The 25753-nt window shown below is 35.1% G+C and overlaps 4 protein-coding genes across 5 annotated transcripts; 3 read left to right on the plus strand and 1 right to left on the minus strand.

Moving 5' to 3' along the window:
- Positions 1 to 2330: 2330 nt before the first annotated feature.
- LOC133878246 (cell division control protein 6 homolog B) lies at positions 2331 to 8289 on the plus strand. The gene is made up of 17 exons (XM_062316776.1): positions 2331 to 2516; positions 2655 to 2748; positions 2836 to 3056; positions 3394 to 3468; positions 3544 to 3656; positions 3849 to 3955; positions 4080 to 4139; positions 4257 to 4330; positions 4469 to 4519; positions 4754 to 4803; positions 5597 to 5732; positions 5865 to 5954; positions 6628 to 6690; positions 6788 to 6883; positions 7031 to 7120; positions 7381 to 7508; positions 7798 to 8289. Exons 1-16 carry the CDS (start codon positions 2361 to 2363, stop codon positions 7411 to 7413), a joined length of 1509 nt encoding a protein of 502 aa, XP_062172760.1. The 5' UTR covers positions 2331 to 2360; the 3' UTR covers positions 7414 to 7508; positions 7798 to 8289.
- Positions 8290 to 9565: 1276 nt separating this feature from the next.
- On the minus strand, positions 9566 to 12173 carry LOC133878567 (large ribosomal subunit protein uL10-like). Its single transcript, XM_062317125.1, has 5 exons — positions 11916 to 12173; positions 11383 to 11451; positions 10320 to 10418; positions 9858 to 10250; positions 9566 to 9760 (listed from the first exon to the last, which is right to left on the minus strand). The coding sequence occupies exons 1-5, from the start codon at positions 12171 to 12173 to the stop codon at positions 9614 to 9616; spliced, it is 966 nt and encodes a 321-aa protein (XP_062173109.1). The 3' UTR covers positions 9566 to 9613.
- A 2591-nt stretch (positions 12174 to 14764) lies between these two features.
- On the plus strand, positions 14765 to 21295 carry LOC133878258 (anthranilate synthase alpha subunit 2, chloroplastic-like). The gene is made up of 11 exons (XM_062316791.1): positions 14765 to 15164; positions 15614 to 15798; positions 15893 to 16082; positions 16340 to 16491; positions 16932 to 17047; positions 17147 to 17393; positions 17476 to 17532; positions 17717 to 17869; positions 18642 to 18722; positions 19072 to 19158; positions 20546 to 21295. The coding sequence occupies exons 1-11, from the start codon at positions 14981 to 14983 to the stop codon at positions 20867 to 20869; spliced, it is 1776 nt and encodes a 591-aa protein (XP_062172775.1). The 5' UTR covers positions 14765 to 14980; the 3' UTR covers positions 20870 to 21295.
- An 884-nt stretch (positions 21296 to 22179) lies between these two features.
- On the plus strand, positions 22180 to 24687 carry LOC133878579 (probable NAD(P)H dehydrogenase (quinone) FQR1-like 3). 2 transcript variants are annotated; one of them, XM_062317148.1, is made up of 5 exons: positions 22180 to 22278; positions 22684 to 22780; positions 22871 to 22964; positions 23097 to 23362; positions 24150 to 24687. In XM_062317148.1, exons 2-5 carry the CDS (start codon positions 22755 to 22757, stop codon positions 24382 to 24384), a joined length of 621 nt encoding a protein of 206 aa, XP_062173132.1. In that variant the 5' UTR covers positions 22180 to 22278; positions 22684 to 22754; the 3' UTR covers positions 24385 to 24687. The 2 variants fall into 2 exon arrangements, with proteins under 2 accessions (XP_062173132.1, XP_062173133.1); XM_062317149.1 differs by lacking the exon at positions 22180 to 22278 and adding an exon at positions 22296 to 22352.
- The last annotated feature ends 1066 nt before the right edge of the window (positions 24688 to 25753 follow it).

A 25753-nucleotide genomic window follows, 5' to 3' on the forward strand; every position in this document is an offset into this window, starting at 1 on the left:
TAATGACTCAACCCTAATTTTTCTTAGGGACATTGTAATAATTTTTCTATTTAAAAGTTGTTATGTTTTGAATAAAGAAAGAAAATAATTAATCAAAATTCGCGCTTGTATTGTGAGGTTATAGTTCCTTTTAAGAATCTAAATTATTCTATTACGATTTAACAGGTTAATTATTAAAAAATAATTAAATTTGACTGACGTGACTGTATTACGTAGATTCTTATCACGTCAGTCACTAAATAATTATATTTAATCTTAGGTAAAGAGTTGTAGTACAATTTGTAATATCCAAATATATTCCATTGGTTTGTGTTTTATAATTATTCCAATGCAAATTGGTGGAGCCCAATGGCCCATTAGAAGTGTTATTTTCTGTTTTTAATTTTTTATGGCAGTTGATGTAACGGCACCAAGAAATAATCCAACAAACAAAGTGCCGAAGTGGTGGGATCTGGTGATGGGCCTTCATCAAATGCCTAATCTGAGCTCGGTTTTTATTTATGGGCTTGGAGAAGTATTTGATATTATTAAAGGCCCTCCCTAATTTTATTTTTCCCTTTAATTCTTTAAGAAAAATTGCACTATTGATTCTTGTGATTACCCTAAATTACAAATCGATCCCTCTAGTATAAAAATTAATTCAGAGATCCCTGCGGTTGGTTTAATGTACAAATCATTCATTGAAGTCAAATTACGTTAAAAATTTTAACAGATTCTGTTAGGCGTCATCTCAGCGTCAATAAGATGGAGACACGTGTTGATCATAATAAAAAAAATAAAACTTTAAAAAAATTTCCCAGTTCAAAAGGGCATTTAATAATATCAAGTACTTAAAAAAAATTGATAATTTTTTAAGTTTTATTTATGGGATCTAGTCATGGACCAATGATACAATTTTCACAATTCTTTAAACATCAAAAGTTTCGCAGAGAGTAGCTTCAAGAAAAGAAAGTGTTTGGTATGTTAGAGTTTTTATCATAATTTTTTTTATAGATTGACGTGACACTACTATATTAGTTATAGTCAAATTTAATTGGAAGGTTGTTAAGAGTGTTGCAACTTTTACTATAAAGTTATTTATAAACTAATGTGATAGTTCATAATTAATTTAATAATTAAGCAAAGAATTTTGTATATCAATTTTGCTTTGATTGTTTTACCAATGATGGACTGCCACATAAATTTTTAAATGAGGTTGTAATAAAAGATTTAGTATCTCATACATTTTTCAATTAATTATTTAGTAATTAATGTGATAAGTGTTACGTGAACTTACAAATTAAAGTGGTAGTCCACGCGACTCTGCTATATCAACAACAATCAAATTTAATTATTTTGACTAATGTGATAAGTGTCATGTAATAAACTTATAATAAAAAATTGTAATACCTATAGTGGCATGCATGTTGAGAATAATCACTAACACTATAATGTTTCATTTGCATGTAAAACTTATCCAAATGTACCGACAGGTCAGCTCCATATATTGTGAGGCTTAAGGCCATCAAACTCTCGGCACATAAAAAAAAAAAAACTCAAAAAACAAAAAGAAGAAGAAGAAGAAAAAAGTAGATGAGTCGTTTACCTCATTGGTGTTGCTGTATTTAACTTAGATGATCAATGGGTGCGGGAGATTGTCGAAGGGAGAAGCGGAGAGATTGGAGGCGAGAGGTGACTGGTGTTGTCAAGCGGCGAGTTTGAAGGGGTGGTCATGCACCTCTTATTTCTTGGCTGTCGAAGGAAATTTCAATATATTTTAAGGAGTGATTTTAATAATTTGATTGAGAGAGATTGTTTAAAAAATAAGATTTTTTTTTTAAAAAAAATATAAAAAGGTTTGTGTGCCTAGCTTCTGATATTGACTTTCCTATGTGGGAGTTAGATTTTCCCAAGGAGAGATAATGCAATATATATATATATATATATATATATATATATATATATATATATATATATATATATATATCTTTCTTCTTCTTTTATTTATTTATTTATTTTTTATTTTTCTGTGAGAGTTATAGAGTCTGTCAAAGGGAGAAATAAGTCAGTGTATTATTATTTTATGTTATTTGGGCAAAATCATTGTTCTTATAGTTATGGGCCTTGCAAGAATGCAAGTTGATTTTTCTGAGGGATTTAGAGGGGAGAGATAACGCACAAGCTAACAACTGCCCACGTTAACACTTAACACAGACGAGTCGGCCCAACGACTTTGAAAACCCACCCAACATCGGGCGGGAAACGAATTTGCGACGGTTACATTTTCCCGCTAAAAATACAACCTATATTTTATCCAACAATTTCCTTTTCCCTGAGCCCTCCGATCCGAAACCCCAAATCCAAATCGCTAAATCGCAACCATGCCCGCAATCGCCCGATCCAACGGCGACTCCACTCCCCAGAAGCGGAGGTTGAGATCCGATGCAGCGGCGGCGCGGGAGAGCCCAGTCTCTACTCCAGTCAATTGGAAATCGCCTCGCCGATGCATCACTGCGAGCCCAAACAGTCCCTCAAATGTGATTTCCACGATTACTACGATCGTATATAATAACAGCTTGACTCATTTTCAAATTTATCTTTCCTTGAATAAAACTTGAGAAAATGGAAGCAAACTAAGTTATAATAAAATTATAAATTTCGTTAATTATTTGCAGGGGACCGAGAGAGGTTCCAGTGAAAATCCTAAGAAATCGCCGGTGAAGAAATTGTCCGATAGGTTTATTTCTAAACCAAAATGGAATCCTAGAGGCAAGCGTGGATTTGAATACTTATTTATTTTATTGTTTCATTCCCGATTTGTTGTTGTTCTTATTATTATTGTTGTTATTGATGCAGATGCGGAGCAGATGAGGGCGGTGAAGGAGGCATTGCACGTCTCGACGGCGCCGTCTACGATTGTGTGCCGTGAGGAGGAGCAGAGGAGGGTCTTGGAGTTCTGCAAGGCATGCGTGGAGCAAGAGAAGGCCGGAAGTTTATACGTGTGCGGGTGTCCCGGGACCGGGAAATCGTTGTCGATAGAGAAAGTGAAACAGCTTTTGGTTGATTGGGCAAAAGAGGTACGTAGAAAGCTTATTCCCCCCTATTCGTTGCTTTGAAATTGGGGCTGTGCTTGCATTTGGTTCATGAACGAGGTTTCTATGCACATTATGATTAGTGATTGTTAGAACAATGTAAAAACATTTAAAATTCACAGTTTTGTATCAGATTGAGACAACTGGTAATTTTAGATGAAATTCACCATTTTCTATCACCTTAAGCTTTTGGAGAGAATTGGTGATTTATTAATTAAATTAAATTTACCATTTTCTATGGCTTTAAGCTTTTGCTTTCGGAACAATTGGTAATTTATTTTTCAGTTCTAATACTCATTGATTAAAAAATTATTGCTACCAGGCAGGTCATCAGCAGCCCGATGTGCTAAGTATAAATTGTACTTCTCTTACAAAAACATCGGATATTTTCAGCAAGGTACTGATATCAATAGCATGGCTCATCACTATTAAAAGATCAAATATGCATAGCTGACTGCTCGTATTGGTGCAGATACTTGGTAAAGCGCAACCGCGAAAGAAAGTTAATGGGTCGACTACCTCAGCCTTGCAAGATCTCCAGAATTTTTATTCTAAAAAGCCGCAGTCTTCTGGCTTGAAGATGATGTAAGATATGCATTTTCAACGCAGGATCTTTCACAACGTACACACACATGTACATTATAAGATTTGTTGATTAGTAGACTAAAACAATGATATGGGCAAGATTGGTATACAATATTGGATCACTTTGTTGCTTGTTTTCACATTGGATGTCACCAAATGTGTGATTTTTACTCGTGGTCTTCGTTTTAACAGGCTGATAATCGCTGATGAGTTGGACTATTTAATTACGAAAGACAGGGCTGTGCTTCATGATCTTTTCATGCTCACAACCTTCCCTTTCTCTAGATGCATATTCATAGGTACTGTTCCTAGCAAATATATTATTAAGATCTTTTGTTTAATTTGATATGGTTGTTTGGCCTTTATCAGATTAAACTGGGCTCAATTTGTGTGCCTTATATTCATACATGTTTTCTTTTGCAGGAATAGCTAATGCCATAGACCTAGCAGATCGTTTTCTTCCAAGACTACAGTCATTAAATTGTGAGTTTGATACTGAATTTTATTTAGGTCAATTCTAAGACTCACAAAAATTCTTTTGATTGGTTTAAATTTTTTTAATAATTATTGGTAATTCTATCAACTACCTTTTTATGCTAGGCAAGCCTATCGTAGTAACTTTTCGGGCTTACTATAAAGATCAGATCCTCAAGATACTTCAGGAAAGGCTAATGGTTAGTTTTCTGCTCCTTTTTTACTTTCCAGCGAATTAGTAGTGTTTGCTTATAATATGAATTATGGTGGACAAAATTCAGATTTGTCTAGGGTGATGAAAATATTGATGAGTAATTATTGTCACTCTTCTCGAACAGGCACTTCCTTACACTGTCGTTCAACTGCAAGCATTGGAACTCTGTGCCAGAGTGAGTTCGCCATCATTTTTTTTCTGCTATGTTCTAATGAATAATTTTTGCTCCACTGTGCTTGACTATCTTAACTATTACATTTGATAGTAATTGATGAAATACTGTCCTCTCTCTCTCTCTCTCTCTCTCTCTCTCTCTCTCTCTCTCACATCCTGCATTAAGGATGATGCATAAGCATCTGAATTTGATCTCTAAAAGCAATATTAGAGACTGACTATATGAAATTGGCAGAAAGTTGCTGCTGCATCTGGAGATATGCGGAAAGCTCTTTGTGTTTGCAGGTCAGTGCTCTATGACAATTGTTGTGTTGGTTGCGTTCTGCTGTGATGACATGGTAGATGTAAGTGTCAGAACTTCAGTGTTTGTCCCTGTCTAGCTTGACAAACTAGTTGAAGAAGTGTTGTTGCTCAACAAGATTAAAAGCTTGAGTCAATATAGTTCGAGGTTAGGAAAAAAAAAAAGAGGAGTTAAAAAGAACATTTTAGATTCAGCTGTGTTTCATCTCATGAGTCACAAATCCACTAGCAAATTGCTCAACAAGCTTAATAGCTCCTATAGATCCATTCAGGAGGTTTATTCAAGTTTCTACATATTTTAATGCTTTTTGGTAGAGCTTAAACTTGCAAATTAAAGAAGTGAATTCTAGAACTTGTGCCTCAATTGTAAAGTTGGTATCGGACATTACACCCATTTGCAAGAGGTAGCAACGTCCGGTGCAACTCAGGTTCTGCCATGTTGCCACAACGTGTACTTGTTCTTTTCTTTCTCAACTTATTTTGCACTGAATTTCATGGTGGCCATATGGTCCATTCTTCAAGGTCTTGTCTAGTAGATAATGCTAGCGAGATGTTAGATTTTTAAGGACTGTAGGGAATTGTGCGCGTGTTGCGCCTGTGCTGTAACATGGAAATGTTTTAACCACGGCAATTGCACCAAGCACTACAATGTTTGTTTAAATTCAAACTCCATCAAAGCAACTTAAGGATTGATGTCAGACAAATAAAAAATTCTATAACCTTACTTTTTTTAGAGTAAAAACTGCAAAACCATTGGTGTAACTGTTGAACATTGCAGGAGTGCAATTGAGGTGCTAGAAGCAGAGCTTAGAGAATCTGACAGCAACTTCAATTTGTCAACAGTAGAGAAAGCATTCGTTGAACAGCAGACACCAACAGTTCCTGATATTTTGATAAAACAAGAAATAGACGTTGTAAGCTCTTAAATATCAACATCTTAGATATCCATTCTGAAATCCTAAATTTGCCACCATATCTGCTTCCAGCTAATTTTATTTATTTTTCTCAAGATTTTATTTTTACAAAAAAAAAAATACTGGTTGTAGGTGAGGCTTGATCATATGGCTGTTGCTTTGTCAAAGACTTATAAATCACCAATAGTGGATACTATACAATCTCTCCCACAACATCAACAGGTAACTTTGTGCTTGTAACCTGCTGAAAACATGGTGTGTCGTATTTAACAGATTAATAGTTGTTTTATCTAAGTGTGGTGCTCAGTGTAGAATACTCTAAATGCATCCTCTTGCTGCAAGAATAAGAAGTCAATCGAGGAATGGCGCCATTACCAGAAAAGTTTTTATAATTAATTGTAGGAATGTTAAGACTACTCAACAGATGGCTATTACCTCTGACTAGGAGAAAAGTAACCCGCTTGTCCATTTGGGCTAATTAAAAGAGCTTCCCAATGGAAAGCCTCAATTTTTGTTTTTGTTTTTTTTTTTTATATTTTTTATATTTTTTAAATTAGAAAAGCTGACTGCTTGTCTCTATTGATGATGAAGAGAAGAAAAGGTGCTCTTGTGTAAGCATAATGAATAGTCACAGATTTCAGAGTTTTAATTGCAAAGAACACAATTAACCCAACCTACAAGTGGTTGGTAGGAGCTAAAAATTAGACTTTTGAACATTTGGTTGCATCAGGCTGCAGCCTGACCTATAATGATTGTGGTTGTGGTTGGCTGGCTTTCTACACTAAAAATACCATGGAAGTGATGAGCCCTACCTATGTTTATCTCCCTTGCTTTTATATCACTAGTTTTGAATGAAAAGTGTTGATATATTTCAGTGCACTTAATTTGATTGCAGATTGTTCTTTGCTCTGCTGTCAAACTTTTCCGTGGGGGAAAGAAGGATGCAACTATAGGGGAGGTGTGATTCCTTGGTTCCTTACCATTGTTTAACAATAGTCTCGATTTGGATCTGGCAGCTATAGTACTGTTTTCTGAAACTTTCTACATGAATGCAGCTGAATAAATCCTATATGGACATCTGCAAATCGTCACTAATCCCCCCTGTTGGGAGTATGGAACTTTCAAGTATATGCAGAGTGCTAAATGACCAGGTGACACTTCATTTGTTATTCAAATACATTCCTTGTAATGTAGTTCTCCAACGCTCCATGAACTTACAAGAGTTATAATACCCTTTTTTTTTTACTTGGAAAAGAAAGGGATATGAGTAAAATTCTGAGGCATAATTCAATGTGCAGGGGCTTCTCAAACTAGGTCAGTCTCGAGAAGATAAATCCAGAAGAGTGACATTAAGAGTAGATGAAGCAGACATCACTTTCGCATTGCAGGTTTGGATATCCTATATCTCATGTCGAGTAATGCTACTCTTTATATCAATTTTATATTGGCTGACATAACATGTTTTTAGTGACTTTTCATGTTAACTGCTTTAAAAAAGAAAGCCATTTAAAATACGCCACGTTAGCATGTGAAATGAGTGTAAAGAGTAGTATTACTCGTCTCTTATATGATTTGTCTTTTTTTCCTTTACCCGTTGGCTGTCTTCTCCCTGAGAATCTCTTTTCACATCTTCATTCATATGAATCAGGGAATCCGTTTCTTCCGCAACTGTCTTCAGTAATTCTGCTCAGCTTACGGACTCATGATTCTTCTTAAGCTTGTTAATTAATGGTGGTTTCCCTTTTTCCATTTCACCCGGACACTCCAAATATAAAGGTTGGTAGCCCTTGCTTTTACCATTTTTATTGAATTCACAGCTTCCCTCAGTACAGATTTAAGCAAAAGAATTAACATGTTCTCTTTCTTGATGGTAATAACTACATCAGTTTCTTCTGTTTGAGCACATGAGAATCAAATTAATTGATTGCATTTCGGAACTAGCCAAAAAGCACAAGTTCGATTTGAAAAAAGAAGAGAAAAATTTTATGAAACTAAATTCATTGAATTCAACGTTTATGGGTTCGATGTTGTCTAAAAAAGCTTTATTTTCATTGCGTTAATGCAGATATCAAAGCTCGGCAAACATGATGAGAAATGTTGTGGGGATAAGAGGGAAGGTGGCCTCAACTGCACATTTGTCAATTTTCAGCAGAGTTGAACATTGCCTAAAAAAAAGGATAATAAGAAAAAATGAAAAAAAAAATTAATACATTGATTTATATACATCACATGTAACACATTCTGGACCAGCTGTAGCCCGTATCACATTCTTCATAAAAGAAGTTATTACAAACTGGATAAGACAGTTTTTAAGGTGGAGATAATTGTATTAGTTTGTATGGAAGTGGAAGGAAAGATGGCCTAACAACGATGAGTTCCAGTCAAATTGCACTATAGGGCTCTCTCTAGGTATCTAAAGTAGAATTACAAGTAGTTGGATGGAATCCCAGCTATCCAAAAAATCTATGGAATTTAAATTAAATTGGTACTTAACAAAAGAACAAGAAACATAAGTGTTGTATAAATCAATAGTGGTAATTGAAGATTTGAAGATACTTGGTGTCTGTTTGTTTAGCAGTTTCAAAATGAAAGCATTTAATGGAAACATGATTTCTAGAAATATAGTTAGTGTTTGGTAAAATTAATTCAGCTTTTAAAAATTATGTGTTTTAAAATATTCATTTTCTTGCTTGGGGTTTGGAAATGAGTGTTTGGATTTGTTACATGCAAATGACAAGAACTGAATGCTTAGAAAGTGGAATAAGGAAATGAAATATTGGACATGAAGCATCGATTGTTTAATTATAAGAAAACCTACTAGTGTTTCACTCTAACACCTACTAACCAATCTGCTCCCTTTTCTTAGAGAATTATGGACCTGCATTAAAGTTTTAAACAGATTTTGGACAATTGGGTTGGTGAAAGTTCCAATCTTATATTTGCTTTTTTGACTAGAGAGATAGATAGTGAGATTTTGAACAATTGGGTTGAAAGCCGGAGGCATTGTTTTGAGAGAAATGATTTTTGTATATCTGTTATATATATATATATATATATTTTAATTAATCATTGTATATGTAAAACTCATAAAAAGAGTAATTCTATTAGTACATTAAGTGTCCATCAAGTGTCCATAAAAAAATAAAGTTGCTTTTAAAATCACTGTTAGATGTGTGATTGATCAAATGATGATTTTAAAAGCCACCTTATTTTTTTATGGACACTTGATGTACTAATAAAATTATCATAAAAACTCACATGTGGGTCTTATAGATTCAATGGTTGACTTAGAAAAAAAAAATGTCCAATAAAATTATATAACATGTTTCTTGTTTTGATTACACTTCTATTTTATCTTTTGTTCTAAAAAAAAAAAAAAATCATTAACAAACAACCCATAACAACACTTGAAATTACTTTCATCTATATATAGAAAGTGAAAGAGAGAGGGCCATCTTTCAAATCTTTAACTCATGAATCATAAAATATATATATATATATATTATTCTACTCTTATACAATTTGATAATTTAACAGTAAAAATCAACCATTTAATCAGTTTTTTCTTTTTTTTTTTAAAAAAAGCCATGTCATTAGAGTCCTATAGAAATCTAATAAATAGCATTATTTCCAGAAAAAATCATATCCTCACTTGCCCATAACTTGAAAGACAAAATGCAAGAAAAATTCTGTTAAGACCTAAAGATAGATTAAAGCCCCAACAACACAAGCAATTTTCAGCCAATATGGTAATGCAACAAAGTTCAAGAAAACTTAAATGGTCGATTAATGGTTTTTGCATGTTCCTGAAAGATCGAATATCCAGAGGAAAAAGGAAACTGATACGTGTTGTCTACCCTCAACCCTACAGCCTACTGAAATCAGTCAAACAAATTGAGAGCCATGTCATCATCAGACTCTTCTTCCACCTCTTCCTTCTTCTCTTCCACCTTGGCAGCAGCATCTGGAGAAACACCAGAATCAGCAGCTGCAACAGGGGCAGCCGCAACAGCAAACTTGCTCGGATCCTGCAATTTTGCTCGAGCAATCAGTCAAAAATTCACAAATAGACAGATAGACAGACAAGATGGCGGAATATAATTCTACAACATGTCAAATACCAACCTTCAAGAATTCCTTTACTTGCTCCGCCTGTGGGAAGGAATACTCTGTAGCTACTGCAACGCCCAGAGCATTTTTGTATCCATTAATGAACATGTGGGGTGCAGCAGCAAGAGTTGGGTAGGAGACAGCCAGCGACAACGAGGTGACCATCGAGACCCCAAGAGCGAATTTCTCGACAAGATCATCCTCCGTGAGATCAAGCACCTCAGGACTGAAGACCGATCCACTGTCATAAACAGAGAGCACGACAAGACCATACGAGAATGGACGTATCCCAAGCTTTGAAAGAAGTGCAGCCTCAGAGGAGCCCACCTTGTCACCCTTTTTAATGAGCTCCACGGGGGTGATGATCTCCACAGTACCTTTGTTGATCTTGGTCGGGATGTTCAGCACCTGAAAATATTCAAGTGTAAGAATAATAAAGCAGACATGGAACTTGTGGGTGGAAGGTTGAAAATGAACCTGAAAGAAGGAAGTCTGAGAAGGATCAAGTCCTGTATTTCCAGGGGGGACAACAACATCGATTGGTGCAACAAGGCCAACACGTGCTGGAGCTCCCACCTGTTCAGGTTAAATAAGTTAAGACACAAACACACACACACACACACACACACACACACACATATATATATATATATATGACCAAATGCCAGAATCAAAACAGGAAGAAATATCACCAAGATTTCAAGCCATATAAACTGACTAAATGCCACCATTTCACAATCAATTGTATTTGTGACCATTCAACCTCCTAACTGAAACACGACAATTCAACCCACCTATTCTCTCTTACTTTTTTTTTTTACACTCCTATCTGCTCTTACTAATGTACGATGCAATTTTTAAAAATGCAGTTAAGTGTTGTTTGGTAAAATTGTGGTCTAATTTTTAAAATGCACTTCCTTAATTACCTACGATTTGAAAATGTAAATTTTTTAAAATGTACTTTCAATCTGGACGCTTTTTATAATTTTGTTTAAAAATACACTTTTTACTAACAAAATCGCAAGGCCAAACATATTCTGAAACACGATAGAAACCTCCTAAGCTCTCTTACCTACATATTTTCTTATTGCAAAATCGAGTACATTTGATCTAACTACAATGTTTTTATTAAATTACAGCTCTTGGACTAGACCCTAGACATACATACTGGTTTCTCAAACAAGAGGACGTCATAGAAACATGAACCCAACAAATAAATATCGAGATAGGTATAAAGATAAGCGCAATAATATTGAAAGGAAAGCATGAATGAATATGAATGGGCATGATTACAAATAAAAAAAATTCACATAGCCAACTGAGTGGAAATAACCAAGAATATAAAAGTTTGTAACTAAAGAACAAATGGATAATACAGATTCAGCATATGCGAAACCAGCAATATGTTAATCGATCGACAAACTGGAGAATACTCGGTCCAGAAAAGGAATTAACCTACAAGATGATAGCAGTAGTTTTACCAAGTATGAATCGCCGAGACAGAAACAATGGATTCATTGTTATAGCTTGAATACCATACCTTATACTTGCCAACCACTTCCCTCACTTCCTTCAAATCACCCTTGGTGAAGATCAACCCCACATTTCCCTGTTTCAAGAGGAAATAAAGCAATCAACAAAGAATCAGCACAAAGAAACATATCAGAGATGAAACAGAAACAGGGAACCATAATCAACTTCAAAAACATATAAATTGAATCTCAAACAACCATAACTCTCTTTTTGCTGCTGAGAACAATTGGGGAAAAGGAAAATTCATAATAAAGCTTTGCATCTAATGATACATCCCGCACTTTTCCCATATTGAAAACTATTTGTTGTTCTTTTAAGCCAATCATATTCAGTAGAGTGAACTTTTTGTTGTTCTTTTAATTCTTCTTGAATCCATTTTCTGCTAACCCAAATGACGAAACAAACCCTATGAGGCTATGACCAAAATCCATTTAATTTCTTCGTTCTCCACACATTCTCTCACCAACCAAACAGACCCACAAAAGAAAAACTAAAAACAAAAAAAAAAGGATAGAATCATATGATTCATATGAAGCATACCACCAAAAGAGGAAGGATGTTCATGACAGCCTCGTTCTCGGTCGCCTCCGCATGTATCTTGATGGTACGCTTCATCATCGTGTTCTTGCCCATCAAAACCACCGAGTCACCTCGGAGGCCCGAGCGAATGCTCTGGAGCTGCTTCGAGCCCACATTGTCAGCGTGGACGATTAGAACCTGGGAGTACTGGCTGAGCAAGGCGCATAGCTTCTTGTCGTACAATATTTTCTTCTCCGCCCTTGAGGGTTTCACTGCCATTTCTTAGGCTTTTTCAGAAACCAAAAAACCCTTTTTGAGAGAAGAAGAAGATGAAGAGGCAGCAGATCGAAGTGAGAGTTTGTATGGTTTTTGCTTGGCTGCAAAGGAAACCCTAGAAGAGAAGTACATGGCGGGTTTGCATGGATTTGTATGACTGGGATTGGGTATTGTGGGTCGGGCTTGGTGCGGGCCCACCTGATTCTGTCTTTGTGGTCCATACTTGGATCCCCATGCACGAGCCACGTGGTATTTGTGTCTTTTACCTAATTAATCACTCTTTTTGTTATTTTTTAAGTATTAGGAATTGGCTGCAATTTCGTGCTCAGAGGTTTTTTTTTTTTTTTTTAATATATATTTTAAATTTGCTTATCTGTTTTACTAGTTAAATTTTAAAGACATCACGGGTGCATGGCTTGAGCCTGCCCAGTTAAACAAAGCTCTCAATTAATAATTATGTAATAAATTTATGTATTTTTTCAAAAAAGAAAATAAGGCTCAAAAATCATTTTTAAGGCTCTAATATGGTAAAAATTTAATAAAATACTCTTTAATTAAGGTTCGCACTTAATAATTGTATAATAAATGTTATTTCCAAAACAAAATTTAATACTCTATTATGGTAAAAATTTAATAAATAGCTTCTAACTAAGACCGTCAATTATAGTAAAAGTAATTACAAATTGAAAGTCTTATTATTCACATTCAGAAGAAAAAAAAAAAAATTCATAAATTCTTGAAAAGTTTCACTTATTTACTCTTTTTAAAAGCAACGTGTATAATTTTTTTTTCCAATATTTATTTGAATTGAATGTTTAGAAAAATATGAAAAAGTCTTTAAAATGCATAAATTCTCATTATTTGCATTGTGCATAATAGATAGAATCACACCCTCGATGAGTCTTTAATGTCCAATAATTTTTTTTTTCACATTATGTTTTATTTACACAACAATCTTTAATTAAATAGCTTTTTACCATTTTGTCTTTATTTATCTTTAAATATTATTATTTCATGTCTTTGAATCAAGTGATAAGTTATTCTATATCTAATAAGTTATTAAAAAAAAGTTTGAAATTACATTTTATAAATAGAAGAAAGTGTTTCAATTGACATATTAAATAAATATAAATATAATATAAGTATTAAAATAAATTTAATTTAATTAATATTTAAATATAAGAAAAAAGCTCCACTTAAACTTATCACTTTAGCTAAGCTTCAAAATTTATTGAGCCGGCCTTGGAACTATTTATCAGTTTTGAATACCAAAGAGCAATTTAATAAGATATCAAACTCCATAAACTAATAGAGTATTTTTCCCAAAAACAAAAATATTCCTTAAAATCTAATTGTTTAGAATACTGTTAAATTTGATTTTTATTCTTTTTATTTGAAATTTTTTAAAAGTGAAATTTTTTAAAAGATTGTTGTGTGTCGATAGAATGAATAGAATAGTTGCATACCTCACGGGATAGATTGTTTTCTTCATGTCATGGGCTCTCTTTCCTCCACACGTATCTTACCAAGTATCTCCTTATTGCCATGTAATTATTTGATTGGTTGTGGTGTTTGGTAACTAATTCTGACGAATCATATCTCATTTATTTATTTTTTTCAATTCAGAAACAACTGGCAAGGCTCGATTTTTAAATATGGACTTAACGCAGGGCCAAAAAGTAAAAGAAATATTTTGTCAGTTCAGAATTTGATGAAGTTCGACTTGGCCCTTTATTGCTCAATTTCTTGCTGAAGGAATTATAGAATATTGTGGGCGCGCCTTTTTTATTTTTTTTAAAAAAATAAAAATAATGCGAAAACTGCACCACTAAATTACTAATGACAGTATGACAGGTCGTTATAAAAGAAATAAGCTTGAATTTTGGTCTCCAACTATTTATTTATTTATTTTGAATAAATCTCCAACTATTTATTTATTGGTCGTTGCCAACTGAATCCTCTATTTATGCTTGACATCTAAAGTCATACTCTGCATTTCATAGTTGAAACACATATTCTTTATTCATTAAAAGATTAAATAAATAATTGATTGGGATTATCGTTTTGAATATATTAATGACAAGTTTGGGTGAGAAATATTTTTTTTTTTAAATACTTTTTAAATATTGTTTTTCAAATATCAAATTCTACTAAGATTTTATTCAAATTTTTTTTTTTTCTATAATTTTGTCTCAAGTTTTATAAACCATTTAAAAAACAAATTATCTCAATTAGGGGCGGAGTCAAAATTTGAGATTTGAGGGAAAAAATTGAAAAAACCTTAGGACTTGGGGCCAAGCTAGTTCCGCTGCCCCTGCTTTCATTATTCATAATTTTTTTAAAAAATTACACATTTAAACGAGTCATAAAATACTTTAAAGAGGAAAATAGAATTTGATTGTCAGGGGTAAAATAATAATAATAATAACAATAAATTAATGATATAATCGTTGGCACTAATGATGATTGATTTAAAGTTTTCTTTTCTTGTTTTTTAATTGCCACTTCTCTCTCTCTCTCTCTCTCTCCCTCTCTCTTTTTCTTTTTTCAAAAAATCCTTTTTATTAACTAATAAATTCGAGCAAGAAGATGAGGCGACGAATTTACTGGGAAAACTACACTTATTAATTCTTGCTGCTCAAAATATAATTGATTTAATTCATTTATGATCGCTTGAGCCTTGAGCCGTTACTTTTTGACATTTCATCTACAATAGACAAGAGAGGGACGCCTCTGTTTTTGTGTTACAACTTTGTTTGTCGGCATTTTCTCTGTTTTTGTGTTTACCGCTTCACATTTTCTCTGTCAAAATGCTGACTATGGAAACCCTAGCCCTTACGCCCCGTCAACTTCCGTCAACTCTCCGATTAGCTGATCCAGTGTCCGTCAACTTTAGCGGGAGAATCTCAAGCTCAAGGCTAAGCTCCGTCACCCTGCTTGGCTCGGGCTGGCGTGCCGTTGCACTCAGATGCTCTGCTCAGAGTCCTTCATTCGGTACCCCTTCGATTTCTTCTCCAAATGCTGTTATATGGAGTTAATTTCTGTTGGTTTTCTTGGGTTCTGTTTGGTTGCTGAGAAAATTCATGAAGATAAAAGAAAATGAAATGGCATTTTAAGTATAGGGATTGCATTTCAGAACTTTGATATGGTTTCCGATTCAATTTTTAGTTTTGGTCCCGAATCGTGATTAACGATGAATCAAAGCTTCAATTTCTTTTCTTCGTGCCCTTTTCACTGTTACCAATCGGTACGCTTGATTTGTTTGGTATCCAAGAAAACAAAAGCATTCTCTCCTCTGAGTCTGGCGTAATGCTATGAGGCTCAGTTTTCATAATGAGGAATCTGAACAGAATATATCATTGATAAGCCTGAAAAAAATGTTAATTTGACGCAAACGAATGATTTGTTTGTGAATATTGATTATTATGATGCAATTCATGCAGTTGAAAATTCAGAACAGTTTTTTGAAGCTTCCAAGAAGGGGAATTTGATTCCTCTATACCGATGCATATTCTCTGATCACCTAACTCCGGTGCTTGCATACCGGTGTTTAGTAAAGGAAGATGATAGAGATGCTCCAAGCTTTCTTTTTGAATCGGTTGAGCCTGGTTTGGGGGGTTCCAATATGGTGAGCACTTATAGTTCTGTTGTACTTCGCAAGTGTTATGTATCCTCATGAGATGTGAATTATTTATGTTTTTTCGGTTGGGTGAATTATGTAGGGGCGGTATAGTTTTGTTGGAGCTCAGCCGACAATAGAAATTGTGGCAAAAGAGAATATGGTTACAATTATGGACCATGAGGAAGGGCGTAGGACAGAGGAGATTGTGGATGATCCAATGACGGTTCCTCAAAGAATCATGGAGGGATGGACACCCCAACTTGTCGATGGACTTCCAGAAGCGTTTTGTGGTAAGAAAAGGGGATTAACTTAGTTTTCTATATTGCTGGATGTATGTTAGAATATCTGTGTCCTATCAGTTTAATTGAGATATGCGTTCTGTTTCTTGTGTTTGAGAGAATTAGGTCCTGCCAGTGCTAGTGTACTTAGCATAAAAGTACCCCCAAGAGAAAGTAACTAATAGAAAAAGGTTTAATTCATGCTACTCATATTATTAATTCATTATGATCACTAATCTGTATTTAGTGCTACCCTTTTTCTTGGCCAGGTGGATGGGTTGGTTACTTCTCATACGATACAATGCGTTATGTGGAGAGGAAAAAGTTGCCGTTCTCTAGTGCCCCACTTGATGACAGGAACCTTCCTGATCTTCATCTTGGCCTTTACGATGATGTAATTGTGTTCGATCATGTGGAGAAGGTAGTTTTAATTTGATCAATGAGCTACTTTTTTTTTCCTCATCAAGTAATACATTTTTTTGGCCCTTTAGCTTCACATTGCTTACTGTTCCGAATCTATGTATAATGGCAACTTCCCATCTTTCTCATTGGCATTCTCTGTTTGAATAGGAAATCAAATTAGCAAGGGACACAATTTAAGTAAAACAAACAAAAGGCAGAACTATATACTTGTTCCATAACTTTGAAGGCTCCTATGATCTTGGTTTTGTTTCTAGTCTACTTATTTTCTCTTCATTTCCCTTCCAGCTCTCTCCCATTAAAAACCATCCTTGAACGAGATGTCTATATTTAATTCCAGAAAATAAAAATAGATCACTGCTTTTGTGAATAATTGTATGTATAAACATGTACACATATATGTATTTAACTCGATATTTAAGTTAATTTTGTTGATATCAGAAAGCATATTTGATTCACTGGGTGCGAATGGATCAATATTCTACTGCTGAAGAGGCCTTCAATGATGGCATAAAGCGTTTGGACACTTTAGTATCTAGAGTACATGATATAGTTTCGTGAGTAATCATTTTATGTTTTCTTTCCATATATCTCATTACATTTCTGTCTATTTTTAAGTTCAATTCAAAAACGTATGGTGTAATTATCAATTTCAGCCCAAGGCTTCCTGCTGGTTCAATAGAGTTATGCACTAATCTCTTCGGTCCTAAATTGGAAACGTCAAGCATGACAAGTGAGGAGTACAAAGAAGCGGTATTGCAGTCTAAAGAACATATTTTGGCTGGTGATATATTTCAAATTGTATTGAGTCAGCGTTTTGAACGAAGAACATTTGCGGATCCATTTGAAGTCTATAGAGCTTTGAGAATCGTCAATCCTAGTCCATACATGACCTACTTACAGGTTTTCTTGCTTTTCCTGTCGCTTTTTGCTTGAAAAGTATATGCTAAAGTTGAAAATCTGACTTTTTCATCCATATGTTCAGGCTAGAGGGTCTATCTTGGTTGCGTCAAGTCCAGAGATTCTTACACGTGTGAAGAAGGTAGCTATTATATTAATCCAAGAAATTGCTGCACAATTGGTTTCATTTGCTTTTTGTTCTGGTTCTATCAGCACGTATATGATTTGGGAATTTCATTTCTCTACCTATTGTATTTTCCACAAAGTAGCGTATCATTTCCATAAGCTTGAATAACATGGATGCATATTTTTATATTTGTTGACAGAGAAAGATCACCAATCGACCGCTTGCTGGTACTGTTAGAAGAGGGAAGACACCCAAAGAAGATTTAATGCTTGAAAAAGAGCTTTTAAATGATAAAAAGCAATGTGCAGAGCACATTATGCTAGTTGACTTAGGGAGGAATGATGTTGGAAAGGTTTGTACTCTTTATTATGCAGAGTGCAAAACTCGTAAGTACATAGTTAACTTATATCTAAGTACAGTCACTAGGTGAATGTTATATTCTAGTGAATGTATAGGAACCTGTATTATGGTCTATCTCAAGATAGATTTCTGAATTATTTTCTTGGCTTTGGTAATTTTACATTCATCCTAGATACTTCTGGGATGAGTACATAAAGTCAAACATGTTGGCCAATTCATTTTTCTCTTGCTGTAATCTCTGTCGTAATGCTTGCTTCCTATTCATAGTTTATGTTGCTAATAATTAATTTGTTGTTTTCATTCAAAATCTCACATTTTCTGCATTTATCAAGGTGCTATCCAATTTCAATCTTGTTTGCCAGGGTCAAGTCTCTGCATGTCTTATGTGGGTGGTAATTGTCTCATGCCCTACATGGCCACATCCCCAATAAATTGAATGATTGACTTCAAGTTTGATCCTATGTCATTAGATGTGGTAGATGTGTATGTTTGGGAACTTAAAAGGCGAAGTATGAAATAGCATCTAATGGTGCTCCTTTTGATGTATGAGGGAAAGAAATTTCAGTATTTATGTATTCAGATTCCATTATTACGGTTTATCATGTTAACTGTTGCTAGATCCAACAGTTTTACCCATGGGTCTATGTTGTGGTTACTTTTTTGTTAGTTGTTTTGTGGTTACACTTAATACTATGTATGGTGTTCTATCAAATTTTCAGAATCTGCATAAGTTTTCATGTATTTCATTCGGACTGATCATGTAGGTCTCCAAACCTGGTTCTGTTAAGGTTGAAAAGCTCATGAACATCGAGCGGTATTCCCACGTTATGCACATCAGCTCAACTGTAAGTTCTTCTTTTTGTTTGTTTAGTCATAAATGCAATTTAGGACAAAGGTGTATAATCTTTTATTTGTTAATTGCGTCGTGTTAAACATCTTAATCAATGATTGACCCAACTTGTGCAAACACATTTAAACATTAGATTCGAGGTTGTTGCTCATGAATTATGATATCTAAAAAACTGTCGAATATCTTGTTTAATCATTTTTCTTTGAATTCATCTTCAGCTTAGTTCATATGGTATGCTTGGAGAACAGGATCTCCAAATCATTTATTGTAGGCTTAATAACTAAATGCATTTAGTGGCAATATTATTCTTTTATCTCATTTGGCCACATGATTTGTCTTTGCAGGTCACTGGAGAGTTAATTGACCATTTAACTAGCTGGGATGCTCTGCGTGCCGCATTACCTGTTGGGACTGTTAGTGGAGCACCGAAGGTTTTTTCCCCCTTTTAGTCACCATCTTTGTTCTTTTAGCAATGCATCTATGCTTTTGCATTCTTTTTCGTACCAAAGTTTCCAAAGATTTTTGTATATTCAACTCTTTAAGAATCCAAAACTCATTCAAGTTAATTCAACCTGTCTAGTTCCATCGGGATTAATCAAATAATTAGGGGTGTGCTTATCACGGACTTTTTTTGGCACTGCAGTTGGCATAGACATAGATCATGATTTCTTGATTTTATCTTCAAAAATTGACCTCCTGTGAATAATGCTGCTGATTTGGTTAGCATTCTCTTGGATATTAAGAAACATTATTAGATATAAAATGTGAAGATAGTAAAGTTTCAGAATTTTCATCAGCCAATTGTGATATAAGCATTTTCTTGGGATTTTGCCTTGCTAAGAGCCTAAAAATTTGGGGTTTGAAGTTCCAACTCACTTTAGTCATGCAAACTACCTAATTTCATTTGAGGTGAATAATTTTAGTGTAATTCCATTTTTAAAGTTTTCATATTTTTTAGGATGTTCCAGTAGAATAGCTGACAATTAGTTTTTCCAACTCTTGAGGTACATCTTTAAGATGTACCAGCTCCTTTTGGTACTAGTCAAGATGGTCAAGTTCTGGCTGCTCAACTTGCTATTTCCTTGGCCATCTCTCTCAAGCTTACACGGGTGATTTTTTAAGGTGACTCGCAAATAGTTATTTTGGCATTGCAAAATCCTTCTGTGGCTCAGGATTGGCGTATTTCCCCTATAATCCAAAATTCCATTGACTCTATTCCACCCCATCTTTCCTGGTCCGCTCGGAAAGTTGATAGAAGTGCAAACTTCTGTGCCCATTATTTGGCACGAAGGGCCGTAGCTGGAGTTTCTTCTGGCAGCATTCCCAACTACCCTCCTGGTTTATCTCCAGGTTCCTCAATCCAAATTGACAGCGGCAAAGATCCACCTTTATTTCCTGTGTCGGTTTGTTAAGTTTGTTAAGTATTTTAGGGTTTATTGTCTTTGGTTTATTTCCCTTGTATTAGTCTGTTTTTTCTCATTTCCCTGTACTTCACACCGATTTCTTTGGTGTTTGTTTGGTTATTGTACTTATAAAAATAAAAAATAAAAAAAAAAAGATGGTCAAGTTTTTGGATTTCCTCTCGATCTTGCATTTCCAAGAACTATGTCCCATTTGAAACCTCTTGAATAAACCACTTAAAAGCAAATTCTCCCTTGATGTTGCTTCTAAACACACCCTATGAGTTCCAGCCCCCACACAACTTTTTAACCACTCAAAAAATGTCGCTAATGTTGTTCTGAGAATAAGCGCTAATTATTTAACCCTCTGTAAGAGCTCACTTTTAGTTTTCCCATTGTATGCTCTGTTGCAATACAGGTAAAAGCGATGGAGTTAATAGATCAACTGGAAGTCAGAAGACGTGGGCCGTATAGTGGTGGATTCGGATTCATTTCATTTTCTGGTGATATGGACATCGCCCTCGCTTTGAGAACCATAATTTTCCCTACTAATGCTCGTTTTGACATGTTGTTCTCATACAAAGATGAAAACAAGCGTCGAGAATGGGTTGCTCATATTCAAGCTGGGGCTGGAATTGTGGCTGACAGTGATCCTGGTGAAGAGCTGAGAGAATGTGAGAATAAAGCTGCTGCACTTGTCCGTGCCATTGATCTTGCAGAGTCTTCATTTGTGGAGAAATGAGTGAGATTTTATCCATTTCTAGATTATTATTTTTTTCATCCGTAGCTCCATTTTTAGCCCGAAGGATGAATGGAGCTCCTTAGTATGTAAATGATGGGAGCTTATGTTTTGGTGTAGTTAAATTTCATTCTTTCCTGGTCTAATGGTTGGATGATTGGATAACCTGCCTGTATTGGGTACAAGTTCTTAAAAAAATGTTAATAGGACTTTGCCAATTAAGTTGGTTGACACCCATGGAGCTAATTCTCATACTAGTTATTCTCTCTTTAATATTTAATGACTGAACCTAGTGTCTTTTGATTGTTTTCTTGCCACAAACAAGAGCGTCAAAGGCATTATGAAACTCAGCCTCCGATCTCTCATGACTTATGGCCTAGTGGTGGGTCACCTTTGAATACAATGAAGTGTAAAATGTTTGGGGTGCTACATTTGTTACTGCATTTTTCTTACAAACTTACGTAGTAGTTCACATTTTAGCAAATGAGTGTTACTTGGGCTTTCACGTGACAATTCATATTTTGGTAACGGATATGTAAGTGCCATGTGTATTGTCGTGTCAGTTTATAAAAGTGGTAAGTGTAATGTAAATTGTTACGTGACAATCTATATTTAAGTGACTAATGTAGTAAGTGACACGTGAAATTTGTGAATTGTCACGTCAAGTTATAAGGAACTTGTAAGTAAAAGCTGTGACAATTGACATGTAAATTGCAACCTTAATTTGTAAAGGACTTTTAGTAAAGGCTATTGTAGTATTCCCACTCGACATAACAAATCTTCATTTTCCAGGATCAACAAGTAGGATTGGGTAATTCTAACTAATCAACTACCGGATATGAAGCATTGTGTGATGCAAATTGGGATAGAGATCTCTATTAATTTTATTTTTTAGATTGCTAGTAATTCAAGCAGTAAATATGAGAGAGCTCTTATGAGGTTTATTTGTCTAAATAAGTTTCAGGCCGCTCGTCCACCTATTCGAATAAGTAGGTCTCATAAAAACTCTTTTACATTTGCTGCCTTGCAATTACTAGTAATCTGGGCAAGAAATAGCTGCGATTTGGTTCTTGCACATTTAAAAAAAAGAAAAAAGAAAAAAGAAAAAAGAAAACATTACATCATCGAAGTACAACATGCTCGTTGTCCTTACCTAGTATGCTCTGTCGCTTCATTTTACAACTGCAAATATATATATATATATATATGAACAAATACAAACCAAAAACACATTAAAAATTTTTTTAAAAAAAAACCCAACTCTTACGTGGAATAATAATTGAGATAACCCGAACACGTCATATAGATTGTTATCTAACCCGAAACTCTTTCGTGGAACAGTAGAACACCCAACTCTTTACGCTTCATTGTCTGTTTCTCCTATCTTCTGCCACAGCCTCGCACTGACAAAGGTTAGCTTATCTTCTTCTTCGTTTCAGTTGGTTCGATAAAACTCCTTATATGGTTGCTTGTGCAGCTGATTGAGGTACAATCGGTGAAGTTATTTAGTTTTTGAGCAGTTCAATGACATGGGTCGGTTTTGTCGTCTATGAATTTCTTAGTTTTTGTACTGATTATGTATGTTGAAGATATATAGACGTTTCCAATCGTTTTGCATATGATCATGCTCTGCAGATATCGCTCTTACAGGATTGAGGCAATGGCTATCTTAATTTGTTAACTGTATCTGTTTGCTTTTCAATTTTCATCACTTGATTTCTCCTTTTGGCACCATTTTGAATCATATAAATTTCTTTTGAGTTGCACATATTTTGCATATTTTTAATGTATACATTATGTGGGTTGCGTTCATCCAGGGAGCCGCTGTTTATTAACATGCATAAGTAGTCAGTAAATCAAGATCAAAATCCTATTCCAGGCTGCTGCTATGGCGACCACCAAGGTCTTTATAGTGTAAGTATAAATCTCCTGTGCCTCCCTCCCTCTCAATGATTTTGAATTCAGTAGAAATTTATCTGAGTTGGTAATTTTTCCTTTTATCAGGTATTACTCCTTACATGGACACGTGGAGATTATGGCAAGGGAAGTGCAACGAGGAGCTAATGCAGTTCAAGGTGTTGAAGCAACACTTTGGCAGGTAAAATCTTTGTGGAGGAGAATGCATATGTTATATCACAAAAACAATGGGAAACTTAAAAGAGGAAGAGGCCTTCTATTATTTTGCACCGAGTGTTGTTTAATTTGATCGGATTGGTGTGTTTCACTTCAGGTACCTGAGACACTCTCAGACGTGATACTCCAAAAAATGAAGGCCCCTACTAAAGCGAATGATGTGGCAGAGATCAGGCCAGAACAACTTCAGGAGGCTGATGGTTTTATTTTTGGGTTTCCTTCTCGTTTTGGGGTGATGGCAGCCCAGTTCAAGGCATTCTTCGATGCCACCCATGAGCTATGGGCATCCCAAGCACTTGCTGGCAAACCTGCTGGAATATTCTGGAGTACTGGTTTTCCTGGGGGAGGCCAGGAGCTCACTGCGTGAGTTACTTCTGCTTTTCCTCTGGAAACTTTTGTTTGAGCTCTATCAACTTACACACTTACAAAACTTGTAAAGGAATGTCTTTAGAAATTGTTGTTTCTTGTTACCATCATAAGGTTAAGGGTTTAACTAAATCAGTATCTAACCGTCCTAAGGTTTATTGGTATTAGAGCAGGCATTACGTCATGCATTCGAGTGACAAGGGAGGCAAGTTAGAGGCTAGATTAAAATGTCTTGGCATTATGTATGAGCATAGTGTTGAGTCATTGAATATTGACAGGTGAGTGGAGCCGCCAAAAAAGAAAGAACTACCATTGAGTTAGTGTCAATAGAATAGATCGCTGTGAATGTTGGATTTAGAAGCATGGTGGAATGTTACGATCTTAAGGATTAAAGGGTTTAACCAAATCAGTATCTAATAATCCTAAGGCTTTTGGATCAATGGTTAGGCCCTTAACATTTCTCCTCTAGAAACTGTTCTTACCATATACTAGTTGAGGATTAGGAGCTAAAGTTTGGAGAAACCTTTATGCCCATCATATAATCCAATTACATGAAAACTCAATAATAACCATCTTAAACAAATGGTAGCAACAGTTTTGGCATGGTTTAATAAATAGATTTGAGGAGCGGGATGAGTTCACTTCAACGGAATTGTGGACTCTGCACGAATTGATGAAGTTTGTCCACTCCCACCATCCCGCTTTTCTTCATTTGTCAAGAAATATGTTTATGTACGTGCTCGATATATCTGGTATTCCATTCTCCTTTATCTCTTTCTTGCAGATTGACGGCTGTAACACAGTTAGCACATCATGGTATGTTATATGTCCCTCTTGGCTACACCTTTGGCAGCGGCATGTTTGAAATGAATGAGGTGAAAGGTGGCTCTTCTTATGGTGCTGGAACTTACGCAGCAAATGGATCTCGTCAACCGACGGAGCTAGAACTCGAGCTGGCCTTCTACCAGGGTAAATATGTTGCCGAGATAGCTAAAAAGCTGAAAAATCAACCCCTTTAAGCAAATAATGTAAAGTCTGACAATGTTAAGGAAGAAAATTTGAGGAGAGAAGGAAAGCAAGAGCAACCTTCACTCACCTATCACAAATCAACTGAGAAAGAAAACTCCAACCAGAACTTCTGTCGCTCATGTACTGAGCTTGTAGAAAAAGTATATAACATCTTCCTTTTACAGCAATGACTTTTATGTATATAATAATCACAGTTAATATGCTTGGGATTATGTCTCCCAATTTCCCATTTTGTAATCGATCAAACATCAAGAAAAATATATAGTATGTACAAAGTTTTTCTTTATTTGTTTTCTATATCTGATTTCTAACCGACAATGTAAAGAAATTTTCATTAGAAATTAATGAAGACAGTACTTGACACTCACGGGCACAACACAAAGCCTGGTCGAGTGGTCATCGTTGACATGTGATTGTGTTGGCACAAGCATATGTTGCCTAAACAGAGAAAACATGATAATTAATGATTACTGGATATACATTGCTCCAGACACCAGAATTGGCATAAGAAACTTGTAACTGATTTCAAATTCTTGGTCTCTGATATCACTTCAGCTTGCAAGTAAAGTAGGTATGCTCCCCGCATTGTTGGCCGAGGTTTAAATCTTCTGATTGAACTGGTGCTCGGGTAAGAGCTAGCTCAAGCGCTACGGGTTTGTCAATGTGTTAACCCAATACAATCTTATGGTTAGCTGTGCGTATGGAGTTGCTCTTAGTTATACAAAAAGAGAATCCAAAAATTATTGTGAATAAGGAATAATTGGAGGCAGAAACCTCATTATCTGTATGCATTATGTGCATTACTGCATTGTGTGAGCTTCTGGTAGTCTTATGTTCTTGTTAATGATCGTGTTTTATTTGTTATTTACTTATGTTAAATATGTTACTCAGCAACCATGTGTCCAGCCTTACATGGCCCGATTGAACCAAAATTTACTGGTTAACTTTTCACATTGCCTGTAACGAAGTAAAACACTAGGATAACCTGAAAATGAAATTCTAAAACTCCTGCCCCACTTTTCCCAAGTGTTTGACAATATAGAGTGACAGAGGATAGTGGTGACAAGTTATTGCCCTTGTGATACTTTCACCCTTTAATGATGTTTTAGTTTGGAGTGCTATTACGAGTACTATAGTTTTATTACAAGTTCCTTATAAACTGACATGATAATTTTTGTAACACTTATCACGTCAGTTACTATAGTATCCCAAACATTTTCCTTCAAATTCCTCGTTAGTCATTAGTTTCGAAACTAATTTTTAATAAAAATGTTAGACATATAATTCTTTTATAATTTTTGACACGTGTCAGCATGTGATTGGAGTGTGTTAAATGCTTATAACTTTTGACTCTAATCA

The sequence above is a fragment of the Alnus glutinosa genome, chromosome 9 (genome assembly GCF_958979055.1).
Source record: "Alnus glutinosa chromosome 9, dhAlnGlut1.1, whole genome shotgun sequence".
Classification (NCBI taxonomy): Eukaryota; Viridiplantae; Streptophyta; class Magnoliopsida; order Fagales; family Betulaceae; genus Alnus; species Alnus glutinosa.